The sequence below is a fragment of the Lissotriton helveticus genome, chromosome 2_1 (genome assembly GCF_964261635.1).
Source record: "Lissotriton helveticus chromosome 2_1, aLisHel1.1, whole genome shotgun sequence".
NCBI lineage: Eukaryota > Metazoa > Chordata > Amphibia > Caudata > Salamandridae > Lissotriton > Lissotriton helveticus.
In genome coordinates, this window is record NC_136059.1 from 2,082,544,544 (window position 1) to 2,082,561,484 (window position 16,941).

Sequence of the window (16,941 nt, forward strand, 5' to 3'; positions counted from 1 at the left end):
GGCTGACTTCTGCTGTGAATAAACTTGTTCCCCTTACGCCCTTGCATGTCCTGCCACATCGTCTCCCTGCAGCCTGGTTTTTGGATAGTTTGAAAACCACTAAGTCCAAATGCAAGGTACTTGAGAGACAATGGAGGCGTTCCTATTCGCCCTCCCGTAAGATGGCATACAAGGTAGCTCTTAAAGACTACCATAAACAATGTAAGATCGCAAGAGCTACTCATATTGCTAATACCATCTCACAAGCCCAGAATTGTCCTCGCACTCTATTCTCAGTAGTAAAAATACTAACAGGAGCTGATTCCAATCCTGCCCCTCCAGCCCTGAATGAGGAACAGTGTAATTCAGTAGCTGACTACTTCATCACCAAGGTAGAACGGATCTATGACTCGTTGGGTATTTACCCTTTGAGCACAGACTTACGTTTCCCTCTGGTGTCCCCTGGATCTGCCCTAGACTGTCAACTACCTATGACAATTAAACTCTCTGAGTGGCTGCCTTTTGATGATGTCTCCTTTGCCAATTGTCTTAAGAGCATTAAATCTGGATCGCCCTGTGACCCCCTCCCGGCAAAATTTTTTAAACAACTTGATTTAAACTCTCGCCGTGTATTGATGAAACTCCTGAACACCTCATTGATAGAATCATGTGTTTCACAGAAGTGGAAACACGCAATGGTAGTTCCCCTGCTGAAAAAAGCAGGTGTGGAAACTTCAAATCTATCCAATTATAGGCCCATTTCACTGCTGCCTATTTTCTCCAAAATCTTAGAGAGGCATATTAACTCCCAACTATCCCATCTAGTAGAGAGTTCGGGCTACCTGCATCCATCACAATCTGGTTTCAGGGCCCATCACTCCACCGAAACCACTCTTTTGGGGGTTACTGAGAATTTGAGACACAGTGTCGATCGCGGGGAGACATCGGCGCTTATCCTGTTGGATTTAAGCGCTGCTTTCGACACTGTGTCTCATTCCATTCTTCTCTCATCCCTCCAATCCTTGGGAGTTGGGGGTTCGGCCCTAACTTGGATAGCCTCTTTTTTGAGAGGGCGCACCTTCCAGGTTTTCTCGGCCAAAGCATCATCTAAAATCTGTGCATCGGCGTACGGCGTGCCCCAGGGGTCTATCCTTAGTCCATTACTTTTTAACATCTATATTAGACCCCTGGCCACTATTGTGGAAGAAGCGGGCTTAATGTTATTCTCGTACGCCGATGACTCACAAATTATTTTTACTCTATCTGGAGGGGATGGCAGCAATGTCTCGGCACTTAAATTGGGGTTGTCTCAGGTGGCTGGCTGGATGAAGGCAAATTTCCTGAGGCTGAACGGTGACAAGACCGAGATTGTAATCCTGGGTAAAGACAAAGATCTCTGGGGCCCACAACATTGGCCCGAGAGTATGGGTCCTACTCCCAGGCCTGTGGCCCAGGTTCGCAATCTCGGATTTTTAATCGATGAGAAACTTACGATGCGACAACATGCTGTCAAAGTGACTGCCATTTGCTTTGCTACCCTCAAATGGCTCCAGAAAATTTTGTGGATGCTTCCGACCACCACCCAAAGGACGGTGGTCCAGGCTTTGATAATATCTCGCCTGGACTACGGGAATGTCCTGTACCTTGGTGCTGATTTGACAACGTTGAGAAAACTTCAGGTTGTTCAAAACGCGGCCGCCCGGTTGCTACGCAATATTCCCCGGAAAGCATCCGCATCCCCAGCCCTTCGCGATTTGCATTGGCTAGAAATTAAAAATAGAATCAAGTTTAAGGCTTTATGCTATATTTTTAAGATAAAACAGGGCTCTGCCCCCAAATACCTTCACTGTCTTATTCATGCCTATACTCCTAGCCGTACCCTCAGATCTGCAGGTAAGGGAGACTTTGTCGTTCCTAGATTCAGGCTGGTGAAGATGGGCGGGCGCTCCTTTTCGCATCTGGCCACCAAAACTTGGAATGCCTTGCCTGTTAGGCTGAAGTTGGAAACTGATCTTGTTAGGTTCCGCAAGGGATTAAAAACTTGGCTTTTTCAGCAATAGTTTTTCTCAGCAACAATGATTCTCCGAACAGCCGTCCCTCTTTTTAAGCCTTGTAGTTTTTTTTCTTCTCCAGTCTTTCCCTTGGCGCCGGGAAACCCATTGCGGGTAGCTGTGCGCCTTATAAGTTTAAATAAATAAATAAATAAAAATAAATAAAAGCAGCTCATTGGTTTTACTGTGCATTAATAATAAATGTTCTTCTAGGATAAGATTGTTGGGTTAGATGGCAGAAGGGCTTAGATGTATGAGCATTACTTTGTTATAACAGGAAGAGAAATCATGTATGGTATACTTATTCTTATCAAGAGTTGCTTCTTGATAAAAGCAATGCCTCATATGGACACATATGGTTATTGTTGGAAAAGATAGATCATTGTCAAACATGTTTCTGTATTTTGATAAGTAGTGAGCGTATCGGAGATAAAAAAAGAATAGGGAGCATAGGTCTATAACTATACGTGGATATACCTTGGATTGATTGGGTTCTTCTATCAAGTTTGTGAGAGAGAACAGTCTCTGATGAAGTGCAGAGACATGGGAAAAGCTGGGACCACGGGTCTCAAATGGTGCAAGTGTAGGAAGTCTTGAGAGGTAAAAAGGATGGAGATCAAAAAACACTAAAAGCCCAGTTGTAGTCTCTTGGCACATTTCTTCTCAAAACAGTTTCAGTGACAGTTCTTTTTGAATGGGTAACCCATACAGGGCAAGGGTTTCAGGAGTGGGGAAGGAAAAGTTAAGGGGGAAGGAAGATCACATCACATAGAAAGGAGCACCAGGTAGAGACATTTTAAGGCATGGGCAAAATGGGCAAATGCCCAGGGCCCCCAACTTCCAAGGGCCACCCCCTCTTTGACCTCGGTCTATTGTAGTTCTCTATATGAAACTCTCTATCTCTTACTCTGTCTCTCTCTACCCCGAGAATTGTTCTGGGTCCCAGGTAACACATATACCCACTGTTTTGTGTGACCCTGTTCAAGTTTAACAGGAAGTAGATAATACAATTAAAAAAAATATTCCTTACAGGAACCCCCAATGTATGTCTTGCCCAGGGCCCCCAAATCCTTAAGATGCCACTAGCAGCAGGCACTAATAGTGATGATCATTACTGGCAGATTCACTAAGAAGCATAGAGTCAAAAGATGTCTGCATCTCAGGCGTGCGGGGAGAATGAGCAGAGGGAAGCAAGTCAGCTTGGCACCAAGTAAGGCATACCGTGATTATTTGCGAAATGAGTCCGATTGAGTGTCCTTCTGTTGTGAGTGTATCTGTATGGTCCCATTAAGAGTAGTATTTTGTGATCTGTGTTTGAACAAAGTGTTCTGGGTCATTATTGAACCAGTGCAATAGCGTCACATTCTAGGGTTGAAGTATGGGCATGAATTACATTGTGCAAATGGTATTGCAGTCAGTTTGCATTGGTCTGATGTATTAAAATGAAAAGGAGATTTCTCAAGGTAAAAAAACTATCAATAAAGTTTATTCTCATAAAGCACGGGTGGTGGGGGTGGTAATGGTAGCAAGAGAATGTTGTGATTGGGAAATCAGTGGCATTTTAAGTCAAGAAGAAGTGTAACCTGGTGGTATGAGAAGGCGACTATGTGAATAGCTAGAGTCACGGTGCCCAAATGGAAATAGTGGAAGTAACAATTTAACAGAGGATGGTAACTGTATCTGGCAGTCAGTATTATAGTAGATGGTTTGTTAGTTTGACTCACAAAGGTTAGGTGATCATGTGTAACATGTGGTTATAGGTCCTCATCTGCTTATTGCAGGGAACGTAATTTGATCATAAACCAAATAAGTTTACAGATTTCTAACAAATGTATGACCCACTAGTCATTATTGCACACATTGGTGAAACCTGAAAACTAGAAAAGAGAGGCTGGTCAATATGCGAGAGGGGTTGGTACTTAATAGAATTTGAGTTATCACAAGCAATAATATATTGTAAACTGGATGCATGACAACAATTATGGATGGCAAGACTTTGTCATTTCTTGGAGATAAAGGCCCTATGTCATTTGTTCATATGGGCAACTAGGTGACTGTAAATGTCCTTTGTTGAATGGTCATCCCCTTTTTTTTCTAGATCCAATTGCTGTTTTTTTGGGCTCGGCGCATTGTAACACTGCTGCCCAGTGCCCAGTCCATGTGCACGGACCACTCAAATATGTTGAAATTGGCAATACTCCTAATTAGCATATTTAACTTACCTTTAAGTCTCTAGTATATGGTACAAGGTTTATCCAGGCCATGTTCAAATATCACTAGTGGCATGCAGCACACATTGTGCCACCACTACCGTAACACTGCAAATCATGATTGCAGGCCTACCACTATACTACTACTGTAGCCTGTCTGTGCAGTTTTAAAACTGCAATTTTGGACTGTCAAAATATACCTTTTTCAGACCTAAACTTTCCATTCCTAATACTTTTTTAACAGTTTTTATTTAATTTAAAGAGAGAAACAGTACAGAGGCATCCAGGCATAACAATACCCATTGATAATGAAGTAGCATGCTTGAGCATGTACAAATAATGCAGAAAGGGTCTTCATAGTAGCACCGTGGTGCAACATTGTATGAAAAACAAAAGAAGCAAGAGAACGAAGACCAGTTGTGCAAAGCGATGGATGTGTCGATGAAAAATACAGTGAAGTTCATGCAGGCCATATAGTTTATAACAGGTGAGCTAACATAAACAAAAGAGTACCGAATAAATCTAACTATTTCCTCAATTACAAATGGACGAGGTCGCCAGGGCTAAACGCCCTGAAAGGAATGTAGGATGGAAAGTCAACCTCAAAAACGGGGGACCAGGAGAGGGAAATTCCTTATTATTACTTATAAGTAACCCTAAGGTAGGCCTTAAATGCCCTTTGGGATGGGTGCATTGTATTTAAAACTAGATGTATGTTTAATGTTTTACCTGTCCTAGCAGTGAAAAACATACAAAGTCAGTCTTCACTGTGGCAAGGCTGGCTCTATCATAGGCTAACACAGGATTACATTATTATATTTAACAAGTGCAACTTCAGTTTGGGACTAGCTAGTAAAATGGCTTCATTTTTGGGGTACAGGAAAAGGGGTGCTTTCTGTGACACAAGTCAAATAGGGCATAATTTAGAACATAGTATCAAATGTATTTCTCTTTTAAAACTTAAACTGATTTTGGTTGTTTTCAACACTAGAGTAAAGAACCCTTGAGAACATGTCCTCTTTTCACACTCTGACCACAAACTTGAATTCAATTGTTTTAAGATCAATTTATTAACCGATAAAATTGCTGGATGATAATTTATCAATGTTCCCTGAAGTGTTTGGTCATGGTCAGGTGTATATCGGGATGATTTGTATCAGGGGCGGCTCTAGGCTCATGGCAGCCCTGGGCAGGGAGCGTAGGTAGGGGGCCCCTGGAGGAAGGCACGCGCAGAGGCCAGTGAAGAGGGGGGGGTCAGGGTGTTTGGAAGTGGATCAGAGCCGGAGGTCGCCAAATCCCGGCTAGGATCCGCCACACAAACATGTATCCATCCTCAGAGGATTATATATTGGCGTGGCGGCCCCTGGGGTTTGGCGGCCCTGTGCAGGTGCACAGCTTGCACATGCCTAGGGCCACCCCTCTTGGTATTTCTTCATAACAAAGGTGCTGGGGGCTTTACACTGTCTTGCGGTTTTTTAGTCATCTATTCATGGATATGAAATAGCAAATGGAGTTCTGATGGACATGCCTATTGTCATTCATTTTATTTACCCAAGCTTCTATCCTCTGCTGGTACTATCTTGCCTCGGGGTGAGCTTTAAGTTACAAACATGTTTATCTGACACGAGGTTTATTTGTTGTATAATTTGATAAACAAAAGTCACTTTGAGACATAACCTAACAGTCATGTTTTTTTGAAAATTGTAGTGAACCCCTGACGAAATGCAAAGAAGAAAGGCACGAAATGCATTGGGTGACGGAAATGATTTAATTGAAGAATACCTATTTAACATTCCATGCTATAGAACAAGGCTTGTTATGGCATGTCTACAGCATTAAGGAGTTTAAATGTGAACATAGTATGTCCAACACGTGACTGATAAACCATGAACAACGTAATACATGGAATAACTCCAAAAGAAATAAAAATTGATGAACTTGAATTACTTTTGGCATCAGTGTTTTGCACTTAAAAGCTGTGCATCCGGTGTGGGGTGCAAACTCACCCCACTTCCTCCAGTGTACTATCTTGCCTCGACCATGTATTACTCTTGCCTGCTTTTGGATTGGTGAGCTGGCTCCCATCATTTTTAACTGGGTTTATTTCTTCGGAAGATTGTTTGACTCAATATATAGTCAAGTCAAGTCAAGTCAGGAATTTATATAGCGCGCTACATACCCGGAGGGTCTCAAGGCGCTTGAGGAAGGGTGGGGAATTACTTGTCGAATATCCAGGTTTTAAGTTGCTTTCTGAATGCTAGGTGGTTCTGAGTGAGGCGAAGGTGAATGGGAAGTGAATTCCAGTTTTTAGCCGCCAGGTAGGAGAAGGATCTTCCTCCCTTGGTGGTTTTGTTAATGCGAGGTACAGCAGCAAGGGCTTGATTGGAAGAGCGTAGCTGGCGGGGGAGGTGTAGAAGGAAAGTCGTGTGTTGAGGCATTCGGGTCCAAGTTCGTAAAGTGCTTTGTGTGCGTGAGTTAGGAGGCGGAATGTTATCCTCTTATTGACGGGAAGCCAGTGGAGGTCTTTCAGGTGACCAGAAATGTGGTCTTTACGCGGGATGTCTAGTATGAGTCTGGCTGAAGCGTTCTGGATGCGTTGGAGTTTTTTCTGAAGTTTTGCGGTGGTACCGGCGTATAGGGTGTTTCCGTAGTCCAGGCGGCTTGTAACCAGAGCGTGGGTGACTGTTTTTCTAGTTTCGGTGGGGATCCAGCGAAATGTTTTTTTGAGCATGCGAAGAATGTTGAAGCAAGACGATGAAACGGCGTTGACTTGTCTGGTCATCGAGAGTGAGGAGTCCAGGATGACGCCCAGGTTCCGTGCGTGGTCCGTCGGGATGGGTGCTTTCCCAAGGGCCTCTGGCCACCAAGAGTCGTCCCAGGCGGAGGGGGAGGTACCTAATATAAGGACTTCTGTTTTGTCTGAGTTCAGTTTCAGACGGCTGGGCTTCATCCACTCGGCTACTTCTTTCATCCCTTCATGTAGGTTGGTTTTGGCGGTGTTAGGGTCTTTGGTGAGTGAGAGGATCAGTTGAGTGTCATCAGCGTAGGAGATGATGTTGAGGTTGTGTTGGCGTGCGATGGTCGCGAGGGGGCTCATGTATACGTTGAAGAGGGTGGGGCTGAGTGAAGTTCCTTGTGGCACGCCGCAGATGACTTCAGTAGCCTCTGACTTGAATGGTGGGAGGCGGACTCTCTGAGTTCTTCCGGCAAGGAACGAGGTGAGCCATTCCAGTGCTTGTCCTTGGATTCCGATGTATCTGAGGCGTTGTAACAGGGTGCTATGACAGACTGTGTCGAAGGCTGCGGAGAGGTCGAGGAGGATGAGGGCGACTGTGTCTCCATTGTCCAGTAAGGTTCGAATGTCGTCTGTAGCAGCGATGAGTGCGGTCTCAGTGCTGTGTTTGGCTCGGAAGCCGGACTGTGAGGAGTCGAGGGATTTGTTGGTTTCGAGGAAGGCGGCGAGCTGGTTGTTGACAGCTTTCTCGATGACTTTGGCCGGGAATGGAAGGAGCGAGATGGGGCGGTAGTTTTTGAGTTCGGTGGGGTCAGCTGTGGGGTTTTTCAGAAGGGCGCTGAGTTCGGCGTGTTTCCAGCTTTCCGGGAAGGTGGCGGAGTTGAGGGAGCAGTTGATGACGTCTCGGAGGTGTGGTGCTATGATGGAGTCTGCTTTGTTGAAGATGTGGTGAGGGCATGGGTCTGTGGGGGATCCTGAGTGGATGGAGTTCATCAGGCGGATGGTGTCCTCAGTGGAGATTGGGTTCCAGTCATTAAGGATGTTCAAGGGGGGTGAAGGTACAGCAGAAGGTTGTGTGGGTTGGTCTCCGGGTTGGTTGTCGAAGCTGTTGTGGATGTCTGTGATTTTGTCGTGGAAGAACGAAGCTAGGGAGTCGCAAAGGGTTTGAGAGGGAGTGATGTCGTTGGAGTTGGCAGTGGGGTTGGTGAACTCTTTGAGGATGTTGAATAATTCCTTGCTGTTGTGGGCGTTGTTGTCTAGTCGATCTTTGAATGCGGCTTTCTTTGCAGTCCGGATCAGTTGGTGGTGTATGCGGGTGGCATTTTTGAAGGCGTCCTTGGTGCTGGTGTTTGGGTCTTTTTTCCAGGCCTTCTCAAGGGAGCGACAGAGTTTCTTGGATTTCTTAAGATCATCGTTGAACTAGGAGGCGTTTTTGCTGCCTAGTTTGATTTGACGTTTTTTCAAAGGTGCAAGGTTGTCGGCGCTGTTGGTTAGCCATTGAGTGAGGTTAATGGCTGCTTGGTTAGGGTTCGAGGAGTGGGCAGGGGGGTTTTGAAGGAGCGATGAGGAGATCTGGTCGATGGTGATTTTGTTCCAGTTTCTTCGCAGAGTGGGTTGAGGATGGTTGTGGGTTGTGGTCTTTTTGTAGCTAAAATGAACGCAGCTGTGGTCTGTCCAGTGGAGAACTGTGGTGTGACTGAAGGAGATATGTTTACTGGAGGTGAAGATAGGGTCGAGTGTGTGACCTGCGTAATGAGTGGGGGTATTAACAAGTTGTTTGAGTCCAAGGTTGGCGAGATTGTCCAGAAGGGTGGTGGCGTTATTGTCGTTGCTCTTTTCCAGGTGAAAATTGAGGTCTCCCAATAGAATGTAGTCCTCGGAGGGGAGGGCGTGTGGAGTGATAAAGTCAGTGATGTCTTCAATGAATTGTGTCCGGGGTCCAGGTGGCCTGTAGAGGAGGGTGCCTCTGAGTGTGGTCTTGGGGTCGGTGTGGATCTGGAAGTGAAGGTGCTCGGCGCTAGCGAGGTTGACGTCTGAGCTGGTTGAGATGCGGATGGAATTCTTGTGGACGATAGCGATGCCTCCTCCTGTATGGTAGGTGCGGTCTTTTCGGATGATCTTGTAATTCCGGGATGGCAATGGTGATGTCTGGGGCTGAGGAAGCGTTCATCCATGTTTCTGTTAGGAAGGCGACGTCCGGGGAGATGGTGTCTAGTAGATTCCAAAGGTCGATGGTGTGTCTGTGGACCGAGCGGGTGTTGAGCAGGATGCATTTTAGGTGGTTGGTGTCAGATATCTGTTTGGTGTTAGTGGATGAGGAGTTGGTCTTGGTGCTGTCATACTTGCAGGAGTTGCATGTGAAGGGTCCATGGGTGTGTCCAGGAGCGGCTGGGGCGCAGTTGGGGAGTCGTCTGGGGTTTAGGGCTAAGAGGGCGGAGGCGTTGTATGTAATGCGGGAGGGGTGGGTGCAGCGAGGAACAGGGGGACTGGCGCTGGGCGCGGTCCAGGCGCGGACGGGCGTAGACGGGCTTACCTTTGGCGCACCTTCGGCGCGGCCGCAGCGCGTTGGTTCATCTGCTTCTAATGGAGAGTGGAGGGGGGCGGAGCGTGGGAGGGTCAGCTGGGAGGCGGGATCTAGGTGCAGGGAGTTTCTGGGACGGGCCAAGGGGTCAACACAAAATGGCTGAAGGTAAACAAATGCACGTAAGTAAATTATACAAAGCGCTACACACCTCGAGGTGCACCACAATGAAAGCGCTAGTGGAAATAAATGTGAGGCAAGTAGCGTTATCGAGCGCTGCACACAGAGCTATCTATTACCAATGTCAGTTGCCCAGTAACACGAGCGCTGCAAACAAAGCCTAATAAGAATCAGTTGCACTACTATCAGATCACGCAGGACACGAGCGCTGCACAGAAAGCCTAAAAATAACTATTTAAGTCCTATATAAATAGCGTAGGTCACGAGCGCTGCACAATGCTATTCGAAGATACAAACAGTAGAACAAGTGAGCAACACCAGCAACACCGTTCTCGAGCGCTGCACGGATTCTTTTTAAGTCGGATAAGCAGTAAATTATACAATACCACCAGGAGAGGGAGGTGAGGGGAGCGACCGCTTCTGCGTGGAGCAGGACGGTCACCAAATATAGAGGAGATGTGGTCAAGAGCATCGAGCTGCCCCTTTGGAACCTGGTGATCAAGGTTTGAATCCCGGCCTCAGCATAAGACTCAACATCTTGTCATTCTGCGCAACTCACTTAACCGCCCTGTGCCTAAATCTGTCTAAGATTTATCTCTGTAATACCCCCTTATCTCCCATCCTTCATGCAGTTTGCAAAGCTCCATTGCTTTACAGCTAGGCTTGTGCTATATAAATACCAATACATAGATAAAACAATGGTAAATATATTAGATATAGAGCCTGAATTCACGCTCTCATTTCTGAAAACCGAAAGTCAAATTGATTGCTTTCGTTAATGATTCACCAATAGTATCTTGAAGAAAGCATTGCTCTTCTGTGTATTTTTTAAAATTGTACCTGTGGACAGATATGTACAATGAGTTGCACTTTAAATACAGGTGCAGTGCTTACCGGTGAACCATTTTTTACTCATGTGTATATTTGAGAATTACTTGGCAGCAGTTACTGATATAGGATTTTAATAGATGTTGTAAATTGTAGTCCACAGAATTAGCGCGAATGCTCTGTGGTTCTTCATATGTGAGGCAGATGTATCTGAAGAACAGAGCCCCAATTTATGAAAGCAAAGAAGGGGGTCAGTGTATTTGTACATCTCAGCAAAGAAGTGGGACAATATATAACAGGGTTTGCCATGGGAACAATATGCGCACAACACATGTTTTAGAATTTGAAATATTGATTTTTGGCATGTTAATGGGCAAATTCCGTTTTCATTTGACTGCTTCTGCCTGGTACAGAAAGCTTTCAACCCAGACTGTGACATGGGCTTATAATGAATACAAATGAAACACAAATGTTAGCAGCAAATTGTGAGCTTCATGCTTAAAACACCATACCTACATTTAACGAAAGCTATACTTGAAAACTTCCCCGCAATATATCACAACCAATATTCACTTTAAAATGTATTACTGCAACATAGAGTCTATGGGTCTGATTTAGATCTTGCTGGCCGTGTTACTCCGTCACTATGGTGACAGATCTCCCGTGTATAAATCCCACAGGAAATAATGGATTTCAATTTCGGCCACTGGGATATCCGTCACCATTGTGACGTAGTAACCCATCTGTCAATATCTAAATCAGGCCCACCGTCTTTAAATAGGTGGCGGGCAATGAGTTTTGGACACCTTAGATTTGACTCCTTACTCCCCTCCAGACCATCAAACGGGCCCTCACATAGAGGGGACTGAGGCTCCTTTGGTCGCTCCCACGGGTGGTAGGTGGGAGACCGTGCCCATGCAGCAGCTAACTTGTGCATGCTTTTCTGTGGTGCGCTTGGGGATGTGAGGCCAGGTAGCAGCCAACATTGCTGCTGATGCCTCTCAGTTACACACTGTCTGTGAAAGTCTGCCCAACCTGTGACACAGAGAATGCCCATACTGTCACCCACTGGTAAATATTTCCTTGCCGGGACGAGTCTTGGCATAAGAGGGCAAACTTCCATCTCTATGTCTGTCTGCTCATTACCTGGGCACTGATCGGCAACTCCACCTTGTTTCATCATGGAGTGTGCTGAACTTGCCCTGACGAAGAATTTCTTCGAATTCAAAGGACAGTATTACCAACAGACCCAGGGCACATCCATGGGCAGCACCTTTGCTCCTTCGGTGGCATGCCTCTACATGGCAGATTTTGAGGAACAGTACATCAATGGACCAATGAACCCCTACCATTCTAACATTATACTATGGAGGAGGTTCATTGATGACATCCTCATACTATGGGCAGGGACAACACACCAGTACCTGGAGTTTTTCGCGTGGCTGAATGCCCTGAATAACTTCCTGACCTTCACAATCACGGCCTCAGACTCCAGGATAGCATTCCTGGACCTTACCATCAGATTGGAAAGGGGCAAGATCAATACTACGATGTACCGGAAACCCACGGACAGGAATAGCCTATTACTCTTCACCAGCCACCATCCAAGAGCCTTGAGACTGAACCTCCCTTTCGGGCAATTCCTGCGGGTAAGGCGCAATTGCACCTACCTCACTGACTACAGGAATGAGTCTAGTATTCTTTCACGAAATTTGAAAGACAGAGGTTACCCCACCAGGGAAATCTACAAAGCACGAAAGCGAGCGCAGAACAATAACAGAGAGGCACTCCTAGAGGTCAACACCAGAGCCTCACAAGAGACCATGCCCCTGACTTGTGTTACCACCTTTTCACCTATCTCTAATGACATTAAACGAATTGTCAAGAAACATTGGCAAATACTTAATACAGGAGAACTGACCTTGGAGATCCCCAGGTTTGCGTTTAAAAGGTCAAGTAACATAAAAGATGTCTTGGTTCACACCAGACCTAAACAGAGTACAGTCCGCAGACAGAACACACTCTGGCAACTCCCTCCAGTCAAGGGACACTACCCGTGTGGTTCCTGCAGCGTCTGCCCCTTTACCAAGGTCACTAAGTCTATTAACTTAACAGAGACATTCACTTGGGAAATCCGCAACCATACCAATTGTAACTCCTCCAATTGTGTTTACCTCATCATGTGCCCCTGTGAATTACAATATGTGGGCATGACCACCAGACCGGTCAAAATTCGTGTATCGGAACATCGTAGCAATATACGATGCAAAAAGACTAATACTAAGATGTGCCGCCACTTCCTGGAACACAACCACACTGCCGACTCCATCAGGTGGGTCATTCTTGAGACACCCAACAGCAGGTCCAAACAGGACCTATTCCACAAAGAGCAACGTTGGGTTCATAGGTTATCCTCAGACAAGCGGGGACTCAACGAAGATATTCCGTGGGGTAGTCTATGATTGCATGGATGGACTACGCCCCAGACAGGGTACATATTTAACCCTATTTATCCCCTTTTGTCTGAATTATAAGCTTTTTGGACACAGCCACGCCATATCTTCCCAGTTATTTTGCCTAACCTTTGTATAGTACATGGCGAGCTCTAGAGGTAAGGATTCACCCTTTCCGTGTGGCACCTAAGTTTCCTGCCACACATGAGACATGAGGTACCTTGCCTAAATGCTGTTTTTACATAAGAGCATTGACCAACATGAGCAATATAGGGGGACTCACACCGCCAGAGTGTTGTGATACTAACACCCGACTGTAATGCCACCCCACATATTTTGAATTGTGGACGCAATCGTATTGCCTGCTCCAAGATGGCGACCGAAATAGTTCCATCAAACCATGTGACACTGCATTCACTGGGGTGCCTATCCATACTAGTATTTCTTACTTCAATGCAATGTACATCAATATTAACTCCGTAGACAACACACATGGAGCGACTAGGGCGGTAATCTAGAGAAGCCCGGTCTAGCACCATTCAAAGATGGCGCCATTAGTAGCATCCGTGTATAAAACGATACATGAAGTGCCTTACTCAAAATAAAAGAGAACGTACTGACCGACCCTGCGATTAGTAGGCCTCCGTGTGACACGTACCATCACAGGGGTAGGATATTAATACCCTACTGCATGACAAAACCTTTGAATTTCAAGTGTGGACGCGCTAGTAGCACCCCGCTCCAAGATGGCGCCCACGCGAATACAGCCAACCACGTGACACACGAGCTGCGCGGGTGACGCCCCACAACGTTAACAAAACACCACTGCACCGGGAACCCGGCACTATCCGGATCCCGGTAGTGATGGGTAGGCACAAGAGCTTGGACCAAGGCTCTGAGAAGTAAGTGCGTGGCGCATTAGAGTTAGCAGCCCCAGGGAGCGCAGCGAGGTGACTGTAGTTATATCTGACATCCTGTTCAGCGCGAGAGCGTTGGGCGCGGCTGCAGGCAAGGTGGGCGCCCCTGAATCGGCCGACACGAGTGTGGCTGATTACTAGACACCGAGGATCGGTTAAGACCGCAACCTGAACAAGCGGTCAGCAGGGCATACGAGCGGAACCTTGTGTGCCCACTCTGCACGCTAAGCATTCTCATTTAGATTGCTTAAATACGAATTTCTAAATGGCCAGCAACATACCGAGGCATTGTTGTTGCCATGAGACTGTATATAGACCCTTTGTCCTACATAATATTAGCAGGATGAGTGGATAAAGCGGAACCTCTACATTGAAGGGCATGTTCTAACAGTGTGAGATATTTAGCGAAATATTTGGCTTTCCATTTCTGAATGATCTAACACCTTAATATGTAGGGGCCCATGACAGGTTTTGAAAATCCATGCTTCTATCTTCCCCTAGCCATTAAACCCCTATTGGCTCTCTCCCTTGAAGTCACACCTACCGGGTACTGTTGACACCTGTACTCCTTGACCTGTAGGTGAGTATAAAAGAAACCCCATTGGGTTTTACTGAACAGACACCTTGAAAAACTGCTGCAATCATGTTTTACCTTTTATTTTTAATTGTATTTCATTTTAATTTTTATTAGTTGTAAATAAATTAGAGGTGAGATGTGGTACATGTGAATGGAGTTGATACTTAGCGGTCACTGCTCACTGAATATCACAGCCACTGAGTCACTTCTCTTCACACAACCACAGTGTGCTCACGGTCAAGAATGGGAAACTGTTGTCCTTGTATTTTGATAACTCTTCCTTTTGTCTCCTCTAGGCAAGAGCAGTATCAACCAGGTAGTACAACATTAACTAACAATGATGTTCAGAGATTGACACTCTTAGAGGTCCTTCCATGTGATAGATGTATTATTAATTCAATTAGGTCCTGAAGAATCGCAGCAGAATCGCAGAAGCGAGAAACATGTTGACCTCACAGTACGCCCTGTAGTCCTAGATCGTGATACAGAACCTAACTTCTGGCGATCATAGGCTACCCACTGGTTTTACTTATAGCATGGGAACCACCTGAATAAATTGCTCTCCGGTATCCCTTGCTATATTTTAACACACCCACCTGCACTATTCACGTCTTATCTGGCCCCTCACTTGCACTTCACCCACAGGCTGTTGGAAAAAAGATCTCCGGTAAAGAGCCCCTCCTAGAGGTGAGCCCGTTGGACATTGCACCGCCTGTCCAACGAGGAGCAACGGCCGATGATGAAGCATGACACTTGCAAGAGTGTGTGAGGCCATTCATTCCAACTAATGGGATGCCCAGGGTTGTCCTCCACTGAGCACTACCCTCATATCTACCTTTTTCCTCCCGTGACCGTAGCACTCGTTTCTTTTCTTAGGAACAACTGAGTCCCCCCTTTTGCTAGGCATTGCTATTCTGGGCTCTGACTCAGGTTGGACCTTCCATTCTACTTCCTCTGAATGGTAAATTGAGCCTAAGGGTCAACATTTGATCCCATCCTCTTAACCCCCCTTGTTGTTACATACACTGATCTTGCAGGCCTGACCTGATCGCCCATTAACCACTGCCTGCAGCTCATTTCGATAACTCACCTTCCACCTGTTGCAGCCCCTACATGATCACCCAGCCACTCTATGTTACTGCCCAGGCTATCATCAGCAGCCTTCTTTTGCTACTTCAATGTGTTCTTTCAATTTTCCCGGTGTATAGAAGTAAATCCCAAACTGGGGGGCCCACAAATACTACTTGGTCTGGGCCTCAAAAATGCTGATCTCAAGTAACTAAAAGGAAACCATGCTTTTAAAATTCTTAAATACATTAATGATAAATAATACCATATAAGCAGAGGCTTACCTTGGTAAATTGAAGGTAAAAATATGGATCGTCTTCTACAATAAGGAAGTCATATTCTCTCGCAATCTAAAAAAGAGAGCAAAACGAATGTGAACTTTTGTATGAAAGTTTTAGTAAAATAATAAAGTGAATGACTATGATTAGATCGAATGCACCTTCTTAGCATGCTGTTTGTTTCTGCAAATATGTCACACACGTATTATAATCAAACTTATGCAAATATATTCATGATGTTTATTCCTTTCTGCTGAGCATATCACTGCTATGCGTTATTAACAAATAGAATTTCCAGACAGCTAATGATTGCATGTTTCAATCCGATCTCTCTCCATTTCATATTGTTTATTGCGCTCATATTCAACAGGCTTCATATAACGTCTTATACAATTGTACTAAGTAGGTCAGGGGGTAAAGAGGACCTTCATGCCAGTGATAATGCGTATGACTTCAGCACACATTCTAACAAATCTTGATGTGAGGCGAGTGGCCTTCACTTGCTGCTTCATTGCTTGTGCTTATTTTTATATATTTACAGTGGCCTTGGTGACAGAAACGGCAGTCTTGCTATTCAGACGAAACAATAGGCCCATTGTGCTGAATCAGGTATGTGAGTCGCCCAACCTTTAAACCTTAGACTAGCTGGTTTACTTGCTAATCTGCTGGATTTAGTGCCTAGAAATAGCACATAAGGGTGTTAACGCCTTAGCTGTGGCCGTAATTTCGGTGCAGTGCTGAGCGTTCCAAAGAGTGGGCGGGGCCATGTCAGCCGTTGAACGTTCGCAGCACCAGCCAGGTAGTGCTCCGAACGTTCATCGCCCAAGATAACCCAGACCCAATGCAATGAGACAGACATCACTGGAAGCATAAAAGGCCACTTTTATTTGTTAGATCAGGCAATTTCATAAATATCCACAGACCTTCAAACAGTTGCAATTTTTCCATTTATCATCAGAACCATTAAAATGTGCATACTGTACCAAAACCATAACCTTTATTTCTGCATTTGTTTTGTTTATAACTGTATTGTTCCAAAACCAAATATAACTTCCTTTTCTTGCATTTTTCCACCATGTTTCAAAATCTTTCACTTTCCATCTTTTCTTTCCTTTTCCCCCATACTGTACCTCCCACCACCCTCT

General features: G+C 45.4%; 1 protein-coding gene across 7 annotated transcripts in view; it reads right to left on the bottom strand.

The window, feature by feature from the left end:
- The window catches only part of LOC144820011 (kynurenine/alpha-aminoadipate aminotransferase, mitochondrial-like), a 785,209-nt gene that overhangs the window by 370,841 nt on the left and 397,427 nt on the right, over positions 1–16,941 (bottom strand). For all 7 annotated transcript variants that reach the window (XR_013607670.1, XM_078677676.1, XM_078677674.1 and 4 more), the window contains exon 7: positions 15,803–15,868. Coding sequence is in view for 6 of the 7 variants with exons in the window: in XM_078677676.1 (XP_078533802.1) it covers positions 15,803–15,868 (66 nt within the window). In the remaining variant the exon portion in view is untranslated. The remainder of the gene's footprint in view (positions 1–15,802; positions 15,869–16,941) is intronic.